Source organism: Eptatretus burgeri, chromosome 13, assembly GCF_056783735.1.
Source record: "Eptatretus burgeri isolate ZD-2024b chromosome 13, Ebu_testis_v1, whole genome shotgun sequence".
NCBI classification, from domain to species: domain Eukaryota; kingdom Metazoa; phylum Chordata; class Myxini; order Myxiniformes; family Myxinidae; genus Eptatretus; species Eptatretus burgeri.
Genome location: NC_140973.1, coordinates 1,817,720 through 1,833,087, shown reverse-complemented (window position 1 = coordinate 1,833,087; position 15,368 = coordinate 1,817,720). Strand labels below are relative to the sequence as shown.

At 44.6% G+C, this 15,368-nt stretch overlaps 1 protein-coding gene and 1 long non-coding RNA gene across 8 annotated transcripts in view; one reads left to right on the top strand and one right to left on the bottom strand.

The window, feature by feature from the left end:
* Positions 1-11,430, top strand: part of LOC147013670 (semaphorin-3A-like) — a 138,057-nt gene extending 126,627 nt beyond the window's left edge. For 5 of the 7 annotated variants that reach the window (XM_085850791.1, XM_085850785.1, XM_085850786.1 and 2 more), the window contains 4 exons: positions 2,280-2,437; positions 9,038-9,105; positions 9,289-9,431; positions 10,628-11,430. In XM_085850791.1, the coding sequence (XP_085706917.1) occupies positions 2,280-2,437; positions 9,038-9,105; positions 9,289-9,431; positions 10,628-11,050 (792 nt within the window). In that variant the 3' untranslated portion in view covers positions 11,051-11,430. Of the gene's footprint in view, positions 1-1,549; positions 1,648-2,279; positions 2,438-9,037; positions 9,106-9,288; positions 9,432-10,627 lie in introns of those variants that run through there. The other 2 variants (XM_085850788.1, XM_085850792.1) reach the window with 2 other exon arrangements.
* The window catches only part of LOC147013669 (uncharacterized), a 37,504-nt gene that overhangs the window by 13,252 nt on the left and 8,884 nt on the right, over positions 1-15,368 (bottom strand). Inside the window, exon 2 of the long non-coding RNA XR_015050476.1 lies at positions 9,287-9,411. This is a non-coding gene — a long non-coding RNA (uncharacterized LOC147013669). The remainder of the gene's footprint in view (positions 1-9,286; positions 9,412-15,368) is intronic.

The window sequence follows — 15,368 nt, the reverse complement described above, 5'->3', positions numbered from 1 at the left end:
TCAAGGCACCACGAGGGTGCAGGTAACCTGCAACGGTCTCGTGGGACTTTTTCGGTCTGCCAAGTCCCATGCCATAAAGACCCAAGAGGTCCAGTCTGACTCCCTTATCTGTGAGGGGGTCTTTTTCCTGGGGTTTTTCTTTGAATGCATGATGTGGCGCCGAGTCCGTAAGTAAAACCTGTTAAGTAAATGTACGTAATAACCATGGTCGGTTGTCGTGTTTTCGCCTTGCCCGTGTCTTTGTCCCCGTCCCACAGTCTTCAACAAACAACTGCATGCGTGTTTTCCCATCATTGCTTTCCTGCATGACTGCATGATTGTTTGTATATGTGCTGTATAATAAATGTGCTTATTTAAATGTACCCCGTTCGTCGTGTCGTTTTTCCCCCATTGAACCGCCGTATTGTTTTTCGGAGTACTAGTGGGTTTTTGAATACCGAAAATAGAATCAGGTCTGGCGATAATACCCGTTCGGTTATCCCAGAACGGGACGATGGCTGAAGCGGTTTGTGCCCAAACAGGCCTTCGCCGAGGTACGGTCCCTCGGTAGGTTACCCGCACGAATACTTAGGTATATCGATATTCGACGATTGACCCTGTTGCACGCGGGTAGAATACGGCCTGAGCCGTGGTGGGATTAAGAACCCACCCGTGACTGGTTTCTGGCGTTGTTCCAGAAAGACACGACTGAATTGTTCGTTTGGTGGGCGAGCGGCCATTATTAGTTAAAGCGGTCACTCGCACGCCGGGCGGGCATAGATTCGTAACAATATACATTGACGGAGGGTTATACAAAGTCGAAGCTCGTGGAGGAGCAAGAACATAAAACGAATCAGGATGTAACAGAACAAAAGGAACAGCAAGAGAGGGAAACACACCAACAGTGGGGATGAGGGACCAAATAGAGGGACACTTGGGGAAACAAGAACAAAAATTGCTTTGCAATACATGTCCCTTACCAATCCCAATGAAGAGGAAGAAATCCTACAAAACATCGTGTTTGGGTCTGATTGGCAAAATAAGAGGAAAAGCAATTTTCATTCAATGATGTCTTTTGTAGACGAGAAACCAATAAAGACAACTGTGATAACAAACTGTCGATAAAAATTAGTTTGCTGTAACGCACACTTGAGCCGATCCAAGAACCAAAATGAAGAAGAAGAAACTATCTAACCCACCACGTTTCATTCGTTTCTCGTCTTTGCCGATTTCATATTAAAAACAAGAGCAAGAATTGCTTGGCAATACATGTCCCCTACCGATGTGATAAGAAAAAGAGTGGAAATTTGGAAAGAGGTGGGTTTTGGGAGGTGGGGGGGTTAATTGGGGTAGAAAATATCATGGTTTTGGTTTGGCAATGATCTGAGATCGTGGTGAACAACTGTCTTGAAGACCTGGATGGAAGAGTATGACTGAAGAGAATGTGGAAGTTCATTCCGCAGGTGGTGAAAAAAAAAGAGGAACAAATGAGAGTGGAGGTGAGCAGTGATTCTGGATTTTGGGAGTTTCACTAGAAGGAGGTTAATGGTGGACCACGTGTGCTCTGCAGAATCCTTGGAGGGTGGGACAAAGCATGGAAAGAGCAAAGGGTGCAAGACCAGGAAGAAGGTGGTGGAAGACAGAGAGACAACCGACCTGTCGGCGATGGTGAAGTGATAAGCCCATAGACCCCGCTTCATCACGGGAGATTCCAATGATATTAAAGGCCTTAGTTTCCACCGCATCAAACTGAGCAAGATATGAGGCAGGGGAGCCAGCCCGGGGGGGAGAGCAGTAACTCCATCAAGCTAGAAATGAAGGCTTTGTAGGTGGATAGGAGTTCAGGTGTGCCAAGGAAAGACTTTGTATGACAGAGGATGCCCAGTGGCTTTATAGGCTAATTTAGAAGTGTGGTTTGCCCAGAAAAAAAATCATTGCTGATAGTGTGGGTGTAACTAAAAACAATGATGCTAATATACTTTTCAGGTGTTGGTGATTATTGCTGTTCAAATATCTCATTGTAATTAATCTCATGTAGATCTAACAATATTCCACCTCTATTAGATACGAGCTGCTTGAGGAAGTAGTGGGCAATTTGTGGAAATGCTCCTTCGATATGCTGGACTCAGCATGGGTCTCAACGTAAAATTTGCTTTTTCTTTACCCTTCATGTCTGTCTCTCTGATCTTATTGGTCTACATATTGCCATCATCCACATATCACTTTTATTTTCTCCATTGCATTGGTTCCCTTCTTTGTCCCATTGCTTTGTCTTGTTGTTTCCCGTTCTCATGGAGTAGCAGCAACTCTACATCAGCTCACTCCAAGGAGTGGTGCAGGTGCCTCTGCAGCGATGCCATGCGTATGGCCCAGCATGTGCCTCCTGCTGCCTTTCACGAGATCCTTACTGTGCCTGGGATGGCCATGCCTGCTCTCGCTACTACCCATACAGCAAACGGCAAGTTTTCCTCCAAAAAGAACATGGTTATCCAAAACCAAACGAGGTGTCGCTCTGTTTCGGTAAAAGGCTTGGTAATCTTCATACGAGTCTGAAAACTTGATTCCCAAATCACCAATGTGTTTCGGTTCTTGAAAATCCCTGTGAACCGCAAATCCACGATGCACAAACTTGAGGGGTAATGGGGGATAATAAAGTTAGGGACTTCAACTTTAAAATGTGTCCAAACTGTACCTTTAATTGACCTGTTTGTGCATTGTTTTTGTGTTATTTATTTTCATGAATAAGAGTTATTAAGAACATAAAATGAAGTTTTTGTTCTTGAGTTATTATTGTTTTGTATACAGCCTGTGGCTGCTGATTGAATCATTGCTGGGAGCACGGCTGTGCCGCTGATACAGTGCCCCGTCACCAGTTAGCTGGTATTCATTTTGCTGACCTCAGAAGGATGACAGGCTGAGGCAACCCACCTGGTGATATTTAATGGGACAACTGGGTCTCAATCTCAAGACCCTAACATATTAAGCCAGACACCACAACTGTTAAGCCAACACCAGGCTTATTTTGTTGAGTTATTAACTTACCATGAAAGATCATGAAACTTACCTTTAATCGTTATAATAATAATAATAATAATAATAATAATGATAAACGTGATCCAATAATGTAAAAGCGATGTTGATGTGAACCTTGCCTCAATAAATTCATCGCCATAGAGCGAATCCATGAAGTGGAAACCCACGAATGGCAAGACCTTCCTGTGTCCATTTTTATAAAATAATGATTTTTAAAATCCTTTTAAAAATCTGGAAGTTTTGTTATCCTGAAGCTGTCTTATACACCAACTACCCTTATACAATATAATAATCACATGACATCATATCCACACAAGAACCCAATGCTTCTGTTTCACTCACTTAGTTGTATGGAATAAGTTTGTTTTTGATGAGGAGTATATTTCTTCTTATTTAAAACCCGACTTTTGTGTTCTTTCATCAAGAGTTAATTTGTCAAATGTATAGAAAAAAAAAATCAAGGGCTCAATTTTATTTTCGATTTAAATTTTACAACTAGAATGGATCAGCTCGCTACGCTCGCCTCGCCACACGTTGCAGTGATTGACGTCACAGATTTGCTGTGTTGTCATGATTTACACCAATCATAATACAAACATTTCTTTTGTACAAATTTATTTGTAACATTGATGATATTATATTTATTTGAAAAATTTTTGTGATACAAGAAGGTCCAAGTGGTCCTCAGCCTGCTACCCCAATGCTGCCACTCATCAGCCTTCCACCCCCAATGCTGCCACTCCTCAGCCTGCTACCCCAATGCTGCCACTCCTCTACCTGCTAGCCCCAATGCTGCCACTCATCAGCCTTCCACCCCCAATGCTGCCACTCCTCTGCCTGCTAGCCCCAATGCTGCCACTCATCAGCCTTCCACCCCCAATGCTGCCACTCCTCAGCCTGCTACCCCAATGCTGCCACTCCTCTACCTGCTAGCCCCAATGCTGCCACTCATCAGCCTGCCACCCCCAATGCTGCCATTCCTCAGTCAGCCATCTCTTCAGAGGATGTAGATGACCCCACCACCCCTTAGTCAAAAGACAGTATTTTAATAAAGTTTGTTCCATTAATGTGTATTTTTCACATTCATAGAGTTAACATTTTGTTCCGTACGAACCTATTTCCAGTTATATTAATGGGAGTATATGGGATAATTAAATTCCATGTCTGGGAATTCATGTAACGGAATGATTTTAAGGAATATAACCCTTCCATATATCAAGGGATTGTTGTATATATGATTTCAATCTGGGATCCCAGATTCATAAGGGAATGGCAAACACGCCAGCTATTAGTCCGGGAGCCAACCTGTGTACGAGGCTGTTTTAGGGTTGGACCTTACAGCCTCTGCTATAAAATTTTACACCCCCAGGATGTTTAGATATATGTTTGCAGTTCATGAAAACCAATGTTGGCAATTCATAAGCTCTTGCGAAAAATTTTGGCGGACGTTTTTGTTTGAGGAAGATTTGAAAAATTTGATAAAACAGCAATTGTCAATAAAATTTCTAAAAAAATTAAAAAATCACATTCATGAAAAATAAATGTGAACTAAATGTAAGAATTCAATCAGTGCATTGTAAAATGACAAAAAAAAATTGCCTTTGTGGAAGTAAACCTCGTAAAAGTACATAATTTTGTGAAAAATGCCTTAAAAATAACGTTTTTTGAAGATGGCCTTTAGAACTTTTCTTATCATAGGCAGATGCTGCATTAGAATACTAATTTCTCTTAATGTGATATGAACATGGTATCCATGGCTAATTAAAACAGCAAATTTGAGTGAGTTCTATCAATTTTTAAAGAGAAAATTAACACTTTTGTCAACCAAAGTTACCCCTACCCCCAAAATCCTCTTACTCTATTGAACACAGTTCGGTTAAGGTTTGCTGGATCCAGGTTGGGTACTTCACAGTTCACTCTTCCAAAGGAAAATTCAATGGTGTTTGGAGTGACATGGCCCTGGAGCAGACATACAACAATGAAGGGAAGACATCTCTGTTCAAAGGCATATCTCAGGCACCAGCTGCTCGAGATAAATATGTGAAGACAGCACCATTTCTCACAGCTGTATCAGAGAACATAAAGTCTATGGCTAATCTAGGCCAACAGGAATCTACTCATCATGGAGAAACACATAAGCAGGCAACAGAAGAACATATGCATGTTGAGGAGATCAAGAAAGTGATATGCCAGCAGATGATAAACCCATTCCAGTGTAACAACCAAGTGGATCTGCTCAATAGAGCAACTGGTGAGAAGGCTGCTTCAAAAGACTTGGTCCATGCTCAAGCTAAGGGCATGGAAGCCATTATGAAAGCAGAAGAGGTGGTCTCTATTAAGATTGAACCACTGAAGCTGGTAACTTTCTCCTCACAGAAGAAATCAAACCCATCAAGGAAACAGAGTTTAATCGGGATCTATCAAGATGAGACTGCAACTACACGTGTGCTGTGTTTCTATCGCGATGCTGACCCAGTCACAAGACAGATTGCATTTTCCCATGAGTGGACAGACTATCCATCATCCCTGTTTGAGGTTGATCCACGCTTAGCACAGGGGGTTGTAATGCGCAAAGGCAACGAGTCTGATTTCGTGGCAGTGCTAATTGCTGAAGCTGAGCAGGATGTTGTTTTACAGCTGCCATCATTACCACAGAGTGACCTATACACAGTTTATCTGGTAGACACAATGGCATTTGTAAATAAATACCAAAAAATGGGTGCAAAAACATTTGGTGAACTTCCCCAGCTGTATCTTCGCAAGCTCCTGCAGTTGAAACCTGAAATGTGCAACTGTGTCAACATCATTGGTGATCAGGATGATTTTGATGATAGCCATACTTTGAAGGGTGATGAGCAGCAGAGGAGAAACCAGACAGACCAGGCAAGACAATTCTCACCATCCAAGAGTCTTGAAATTCCGGACTGGAATTTACTCATGAAGAATCCAAGAAATAAAGGAAATCTTCAGAACTTCATTGGCACTTCCCTTTGTGAGAGTCCTGAAGCTATTCCGGATGGAGTGACCATCATTCTTGGTGGTATGATGGAAAACAAAGGTCACACTCTTTCCATCACATCAGCATCAAGTTCAGTTCTGGACTTACCTTGTGAAGAACATGAAGAGGCAGACACAAGGATTATTGCTCATCTTGCATATTGTGTGGAATATCTTGATCACCATCGAGCTGTTGTGCATGCAACAGATACAGACATAATTATGCTGTGTATATATCACTTCTGCTGCTTGAACACATTGCAAGAACTCTGGATACAACGGCAGAATCAATACCTACCTATTCATGAGCTGGTAGAAGTGTTGAGCAAGAAGTACCAGAAAATCCTCTTGATGTCGCAGCTACACTTCTGTGCACATATGTGTTGTGTGGATGTGACACAGTGAGCTACCCATTCAGAAGGGGAAAAGAAGAGGTCAGGTCAGGTATGGGAGCATGTGCCAGAACAGCGCGTCGCTGCGTCCACTTTCCGCCGGTACTCCAGGGGCCTCCGTCTGGCCATCCCCCAGGCAGATGCCAGGCCCATCCCCATCTCCTTGAGATGATGGTCAACCTGCTGCAACCATGAGGCACGTGGTCGGCCCACTGGCCTCCTCCACTCATGAGACTCCCTCGCTGAGAGAATCTGGTGAGCAGGATCAGCGTCAGGAAAACGAGCCACATGTCCATACAGCCGCAGCTGACGCTCACGGACTATGCAGGTAACAAATCTCATCCGAGTCTCTCTCAGCAACCGCTCGTTGGACTCAAAATCCGACCAGCGATAGCCAAGGATTCTTCGAAGAGACCTGGTACCAAAGGAATTAAGTCTCCGTCTCAGATCCTTGGTCAAAGTCCAAGTCTCGCACCCATAGAGCAAGACTGGAAGTACCAAGGACCTGAAGACTCGGACTTTCGTCCTCCCGCACAGGTACCGGCAGCGCCACACCCCATGATCCAGTAAATCCATGACTCCCCAGGCCCGACCCAGACGTCTATTGACCTCCGGCTCACAACCTGCGGAGACATGAATATCACTGCCAAGGTAAGTGAATCTATCCACGACCTCAACATCCTCACCACAAACAGACACAGACAGGACAGCAGCATCCAAGATGTCACCGAAAGCCTGGATCTTAGTTTTGACCCAAGAAATCCGTAATCCCAACGGCTCCGACTCCTCATTCAGCACCTCGAGGGCCCCCAAGAGGATGTCTAAAGTCTCCGCAAAGATGACTGCATCATCTGCAAAATCAAGGTCCGAGATCTTGACATTGCCAAACGATGCACCGCAACTTTATCTCTCCGACATCCTCCCTAAAATCCAGTCCATACAAGTGCTGAAAAGTGTGGGGGCAAGTACACATCCCTGACGAACTCCAGTAACAACTGGAAATAAGTCAGAGATGGTACCACCACACTCCACAGCACTCTCAGTACCAGAGTAGAGTTCAGACATCAGATCGATCAGTTTCGGTGGCACCCCACGAAGACCAAGAATCCTCCAGAGGACATCCCGATTCACTGAATCGAACGCTTTACAGAGATCAACAAAGGCTGCAAGCAGCCCCTGCCGAAACTCTCGTCTGCGTTCGGTGAGGACACGAAGTGCAAGGATACGGTCAATCGTTGACCTCTTTGGTGTAAAGCCTGACTGCTCTGGACGCTGGTGCTCAAGCAGATGGTGGCGAACCCTATCAAGAATTATCCGAGCAAAGACCTTGCCCGGCACTGAGAGCAGCGTCACCCCTCGGTAGTTGTTGCAGTCTTGGCGATCACCCTTCCCTTTCCAGAGAGGGACAACAAGGCCCCTCTTCCAGTCAGTTGGGATGATGCCTGTGTTCCTGTGAAAAGAAGAGCGGCACAGGTTTCTCTGGGACTGATAGGAAACCTTCCCCACCTTGTTGATTTTGGAAGAGATAGTGAAATGGCAGCAACAGAATGTGTCATTGATGAGGCCAGAGTATACTGGACTGCTCTGCATGGCCAAAAAGGGTTCAGCTGTTTGGATACCCTCAGGCAGCATATGTTTGTCTCTTCAAAATTAGACCTTAGGTCACTGCCAGCAACAGAAGATGCGTTTTACTTCCTTGTTTTAAGAGCATTGTATCAATTGCTTCTGTATAGACGTGCACATCTCAGTGACCGAGCACTTCCCCCAGCCACAACATTTGGCAGAACCCTTATCAATGGAAAACTGGTCCCAATTCTCATGTCTAAGCCAGCCAAGCCAAACAGACAAAACGGTGTCTTGCATGTGCAAATTATCCAAATGTCTGAAACGATGTTCATGCAAAAAGGCTGCTGTGCCTTGCTGAGTGACATGCATATGCCTTGGTCAGAGAGGTTCATGTGGTGGAGTTGTTTCAGAGTGACTCTTCCTCTGAAGAGGATGTTTCATGTCACAATATTGTGTTAATCCATTTCTAATTTTATCTTCCTTAAAACCATGGCATGTAAAAGTATGTTCTTGTTCCTGACCCCATTGATAGTCAAGCATTTCTGAGTTACATAAATCTTTTGTTGTTTGACATATAACCTTGTCAATTGTAGGTAGATTAAATCTACACCAATTGTGATATAGGAAATGAACTCCTCTTTAATATGAGGGGTCATTTGTGTATATAGGTTTAGTGGTTATGATTTTAGGACAATATGAATTACCCCTACCCCCATCCTACATCTTCGCTTTTGCCAACATTTTGTTATCAGAGGGGGCTCGCAAAAGTGTTGACTGTGTTGTTGCGCAAGAGTTTCACCATTGCCAACATTGGTTTTCATATACTCAAAGGGTGTCTCTTTATGAAAATCAACACAAAAATTTTATAGCAGACCGGGCAATTTTTTTTTTAATTTTGATCGGTTGGCTCCCGGACTATATAGCTATTCCATCACAGTAATTCCTGCCTGCCAAGAAATTAATGAACCTGCTGTTTACCTTAACTCATTCATCTCACTACCCCCATCATTGCCTAACATTACATTACCTACCTCCAGTCCATTATGATTAATTATTAATTTTGTCTGCAGGAGACACAGAAGACAGGATGTTCGGAATGGGAACCCCCTGACACAGTGCTCTGACCAGTTCCACAACTGTAAGCGAAACAATTTTTCAACATTTACTGTTGATGTCACTCCTTCATCACCACTGTTCCAATCTCATGTAATGATGGTAAAGTGTGCTTCTTTTGATGGTGATATGTTTCATTTGTGGAAATGATGGCAATGAAATGTACGTGTTCATGTGATCAACAACAGCTACCATGTTGTACTTACAGACAACCCAGATGTGGGCACGTCAGGTGAGCAGCAACTGTATGGTGTGCAGAATAGCAGCATCTTGCTGGAATGCACACCCAGCTCTGGACAGGCACGAATATTCTGGTTGTTCCATAAAGATGCTGCAGCAGATAAGCATGAGGTTGGTTCAGTTGTTTTTCATTACATTGACCAAGGTTCATTGTTGAGCCAAAGATGATGATGTGTAAGTCTTGCAGACTATGAAAACAAATGACAAAACATGAAGGCTTCTGAGTTTGCACATACGTATGTAGAGCTTACTCGCAGCAATCTGCAGTGACAGTAAGATGACAGAGCTTGGGGTAAGGAATTTGTTTCTGAGGATACAGTCATTTTAATTCCCAAAGAGGAAGAAAGGAGTCTGCCCCCAAGCTCACCCCAGCCTGGCAATGTCCTGGCACAGAGCTTCGGGTAAGGAATTTGTTCCTGGGGATACGGTCATTCTAATTCCCAAAGAGGAAGAAAGGAGTTGGACAGATCGAGGGGAAACTTCACACGCATGTTCCTCAAGCCTTGGGGATACCAGGGTGTTCATGAATATAATTGATATGTCACATGCTTTGGCAGCCATATGGGTTTGAAGGAAAATGTTTTTTAAATTCTCTCTTGAACCGCTGCATCAATTGAGGTGAAACTTCAACATTATTATCTCGTAGTGATGGGGAATACATGCTTTAAATTTCAACATGATCAGATGCATGATTTGGCAGGCCGAATGATTCAATTTTTTTGATCTTGGTTCTTATAAAAAAATTTTCAACAAGGCTCACTTGGCTGTGCCTGGATGGGTTTGAGGGTAGAGGAGTAGCAGCTGAAATGCGAATCCTCTGCAGGTTCCTCCTGTTGACTTCATCTTTGCTTTTTGCTTGTTGGGGTTCCCTCTGGTGACTCCATTGCAGGACTTGTACCTATTTGGTCTTCCATTTGATTTGAATTGAACTTATTTTAATTACAAATTTTCTGCCAGAAGATTTGACTCAAACCAAGCGTTTCTCAAGACTGCGCGAGATAAGTATTCCACGAATACCATCTCGTTTTCTTCTTGTAATAATGTATTTAAATTAAAAATTGCTAATTTAAACAGTTTTCAGGTAGGAATGTTTGTGTTGGTTCGATGCAGAGTTGTACAAACTGAACAAACTTGCCTTCGTGAGTTTCGAATTTGTGTATAAAAAGGGCCAAATCAAGACCGAGGCGAATTTGAAGACAAGTTACAACAATCTATTGTTGACTGTATCACAGGACAGCTTTAGTCATCGATCATGATGATTGAAAGTTAAGATGATATGCGATGACTGGCATGCAATGTTTCATCAGCAGGTTGCGGAAAGCGAACGAGCGGTCCTGACCGATCGAGGACTGCTCCTAAGGAACCTGCAGCCCTCAGACTCTGGAATTTACCTCTGCAAGGCCGAAGAGCTACTTGGATTTGTACATACACTCACTCGAGTCTCGCTTTCAGTATTTCATGACCGTAAGATCCAAAAGCAAGTAGAATCGGGCCTGCACGGCAAGGCTAAAAACAAAGACTGGTACCGTCATGTCATTGCATTGCTCGGTCGGTCAGAGAAGAATCCATCATCGGGGAAATTTTGCCGCCAACTTCGGTGGCGCATGCGTACAGAGAGGGCTAAGCACCTTCAGCCAGGGTCACACCACAAATGGAAGCATTTGCAACAAAGCCTCAAGTCTCGCAACCGACGGGGCCATGGACAGCGACGCAAACCACGCAGCATCTAACACAGATTACATAAATGGATAAATGAATGGAGTGAGGGTCAAAGGAAAAGCTCAGCAGGTGCTGGGACAAAGCATAAATATCAACCAATTTGGCGTGTGTGTGTGTGTGTGTGTGTGTGTGTGTGTGTGTGTGTGTGTGTGTGTGTGTGTGTGTGTGTGTGTGTGTGTGTGTGTGTGTGTGTGTGTGTGTGTGCGTGCGTGCGTGCGTGCGTGCATTAATGCGTGATGCAGTCTCTCATGTATTTGTCCCTTATAAATGAAATGATTAGACATAACTCAAGTAATTTGTTCAGTACACTGGCAGTCCCGTGACCACAAGGTATTTGATGTATTGTATTTTCAGCAATCAAAAGGAATACACGGTATACAGGAATGAATTATATGTGCTTGACACTGGCACTTTCTTTCTCACCATTCAGCTCCTTGAAACCATATCAAAACTGAGCTATCCACACAATATGGGAATGTAATGGAACTTTATCTACACAATCCATTCCACTGGAATGTAATGGAACTTTATCTACACAATCCATTCCACTGGAATGTAAATGAGGATTTTCAGTTGAAATACTGTCTCATCTGCTTTGTTGTACAATTCCAAGTTGCTCTCTAACAAGATAATGTGCACCTTGTTTTTCATGAATGAACACGAGTTATATGATGAAGCAATCAATGATATTGCTCCATTCAGATCCAGCTGTTTGGATAATTAGTCTTCATTTATATTATATTGAAGGGGTGGGGGGACCCGACGCTGCCCGACGAGATAAGAGGGGATACCCAGCGCTGCCCTGTGAGAGAGGAGGGGCTACCCAACATTGCCCTGTGAGAGAGGAGGGGCTACCCGATACTGCCCTGTGAGATAGGAGGTGATACCTGACACTGCCCTGTGAGAGAGGAAGTGATACCCGACACTGCCCTGTGAGATAGGAGGTGATACCTGACACTGCCCTGTGAGATAGGAGGTGATACCTGACACTGCCCGGTGAGATAGGAGGTGATACCTGACACTGCCCGGTGAGATAGGAGGGGATACCTGACACTGCCCTGTGAGAGAGGAGGGGATACCCGACACTGCCCGGTGAGATAGGAGGGGATACCTCACACAATAGGAGGGGATATCCGGTGCTGCCTGGCAAGAGAGGAGAGGATACCCGGTGAGAGAGGAAGGGATACCCGACGCTGCCCTGTGAGAGAGGAGGGGATACCCGACACTGCCCGGTGAGATAGGAGGGGATACCTCACACAATAGGAGGGGATATCCGGTGCTGCCTGGCAAGAGAGGAGAGGATACCCGGTGAGAGAGGAAGGGATACCCGACGCTGCCCGGTGAGAGGGGATACCCAGTGAGAGGAGGGGATACCTGACGCTGCCCGGCGAGATAGGAGGGGATACCCGGTGCTGCCCGGCGAGATAGGAGGGGATATCCGGTGCTGTCTGGCAAGAGAGGAGGGGATACCTGACGCTGCCTGGCGATATAGGAGGGAATATCCTGTGAGAGAGGAAGGGATACCCGACGCTGCCCGGTGAGAGAGGGGATACCCGGTGCTGCCTGTGAGCTTTTCCCGGCAGTGGTTTTGAGATGTGTTGGACATTGAGAAGCTATAGAGTTATTGGCCTCATCGTGGATACCTTTTGACTGCTGGCCGGCGACAGCACTGCCTGACCCCACATCCCAATGTACACTCTATAACGGCATTTGGTCTCAAAACGGATGTCAAGGCCAACATGTGGGAGCTTAAAACCTTGTCCACATTCTGAAGTATCTACACCCAACACTTGTGGTGTCTATGTGCTTCCGTTTCAGCCGTGAAAGTAATAAATGCACGCACAACACTTGAAATTATTGATAAGATTGCGGTTGTGATAAACCATCGTCCTTTATCAAATCTATAATTTGTTTGATGTAACATGTGATACACTTGAATAGTGTTGTACTGTGTTATATGTGGGTTCTTTAAATTGAACTGAAATTTGTGTTTAACTACTGTGCTTGTATAAAATTCCAGGTCAAATTTGAACGATCCCCACATAACATCTATTGTTATCGGACCATTGAATGAACTCCTGAGTGCATTCTCCTTGAAGAAAAAAATCAACCTCGACACACTCTATGGAGGTCGTTTCCTCTTGGTGTGGTCCACCCTCACAGAGGGTGCTTACCTGTACTGTCATGTGGTCCCGGTGTAACTATAATCCTGTAATAATTTACATTCTTCCTTGTGAACTCCGAGTTCAACTCCTCCGAGATATTCACGACATGAAGCTCTGTGCCACATTTGGTGATTTTACCTTCCATCATTGTCCAGTTATTTTGCCGACAAACACACAGGTGAGATCATCGCAACACTTGTGCCAAGATGTCCATAACAACAAGTGCTTTATCACCATTTCCTCCAAATGGATCCATCTACTGTGACAGTTTCGGGCAAACCCAAACATTCCACAACTTTCTTGACATTTCCAATCCATGTCGTTTTAGGACGTCCTCGGTTTTCTTCATTCTACCACGAGTTGTATTGCTTCCTAGCAAATACAACCCGTCGCTTCGCTGATGGGAATATTAAGTGTGGGGGGTGGGGGTAGAAAGAGGGAGGGAAGGGAAAGAGGGGAAGGATAGAGGAGGAAGGGGAGGGAGAGAGAGAGAAGAGGGATTGGGGGGTGAAGATGGAGGGGGAGCAAGGGGGAAGGAGTGGGGGAGCTTGGAGGGGATGAGGAAGGGGGGATGGGAGAGTGACGCCTCACCAAATGTCGTCATACACTCTGGAAGGGGGGTGGGTGTAGTGCAAGTGAGGAGGATAGAGGAGAGAAGTAGAGAGGGGAGTGGGTTTGGGAGGCGGTAGACATGAGGGGAGGGGTTTTTGACTTGCATTTGGTAGTGGGACTTATGCAGAAAGGGAGGGGGTACAGGATTGAATGAAATGGGGTACATTAAAACAACATGTTGATACAGCATGCGGAGAACACCTGGAGATGTCCCTGGGGGTTGGACAGGGGAGGAAGTAAGTATGAGGGAATGGAAAGGGAAGGCTGGGTGAGGGGAAGGAAAGGCAGCATGAGATGATGGGAAGGGAATGTGGGGTGAGGAGAAGGAAAGGTGGCATAAAGGGCGGGGAAGGGAAGTCATCGTGAGGGGAAAGGAAAGACAATAAACGCACCCAAACAGCAACATTTTCTTATTCACCGCCGGTTTCAATAGAAACTTGGTGAGAGCATTTAAAACCCATGCTATCTACCTGGCCAAAGGTCTGCCTGCATGCATGCTCACACATGCAGCAACATTTGCACCCCTCTGGTTGGCTCAATCCAAATCTGATTCGTACACGCTACACGATGAGGAAGCCGTTTTAAATTCAAAACTAAACTATCAGTCCTTAACAGTCCCCCTAACAGAGGGGGATAGCCAGGAGCAGGGGGGGGGAGAGAAGCAGGAGAGAGACAGAGAGAAAGGGGCAGGAGGGAGAGGGGTGGGAAGGGAGAGAGAGTGCGAGAGGGGCGGCAGAGAGAGAGAGTGGGGGAGGGGGTGTGATTCTGACAGATGTGACATCAAGTTTAACGTCCATCCGAGAGATGGCACACATATTGATGAATCACCCTGCTTATTAAACACCGAGATGATAGTTAACCTCCGCCATCGAAGATGGACGGAGGTTACCGTTTTCACCCCTGTCTGTTTGTTGCTTATGAAATCTAAAGATTTCGTAAGTATATTGATGACTTCCATCCTCTGTTTGTGTGTTTGTTTGTGTGTGTGTTTGTATGTGTGTTTGTGTGTTTGTTTGTAGGCACGATAACTCGAGAACGGAAGAAGCTACTGATGTCAAATTACACCACGTGTTTCAGGAGGGTGATGGCGAGCGCTGATTAGATTTTGGGCAAAATCGGTCAAAGGTCAAGGTCACAGTGAGGTCAAACATTCGATTTTTTATGGTTTTGTATAGAATCATCGTAGAAACTTCTGGTTTGCGTCGCTACCTTCTCAAGAGACAGCTTTTATTAGACAAGGTCAGAGGTCAAGTTGTCGATTTCGTAAGTACCAGTCTATGACTGCTTGTTTGTTTGTTTGTTTGTTTGTGAACAGTATTACGGAAAAACTCCTCAACGGATTTCGATGAAACTTGGTGGGGGGATTAGGTATGGTCCAAGGATCATGCCATTATATTTTGGACTTGGTCCAAAGTCCAATATGGCTGCTATGGCGGCCATTTTGAAAAATATTTGAATTTTTATTTTTGCATTTCTACATGTTTTAAGTGATTTCCAACAAAAAAAACCCAAAAAATTGTTTGAGAAAAAAAAAGAAAAAAATTTTGTAACT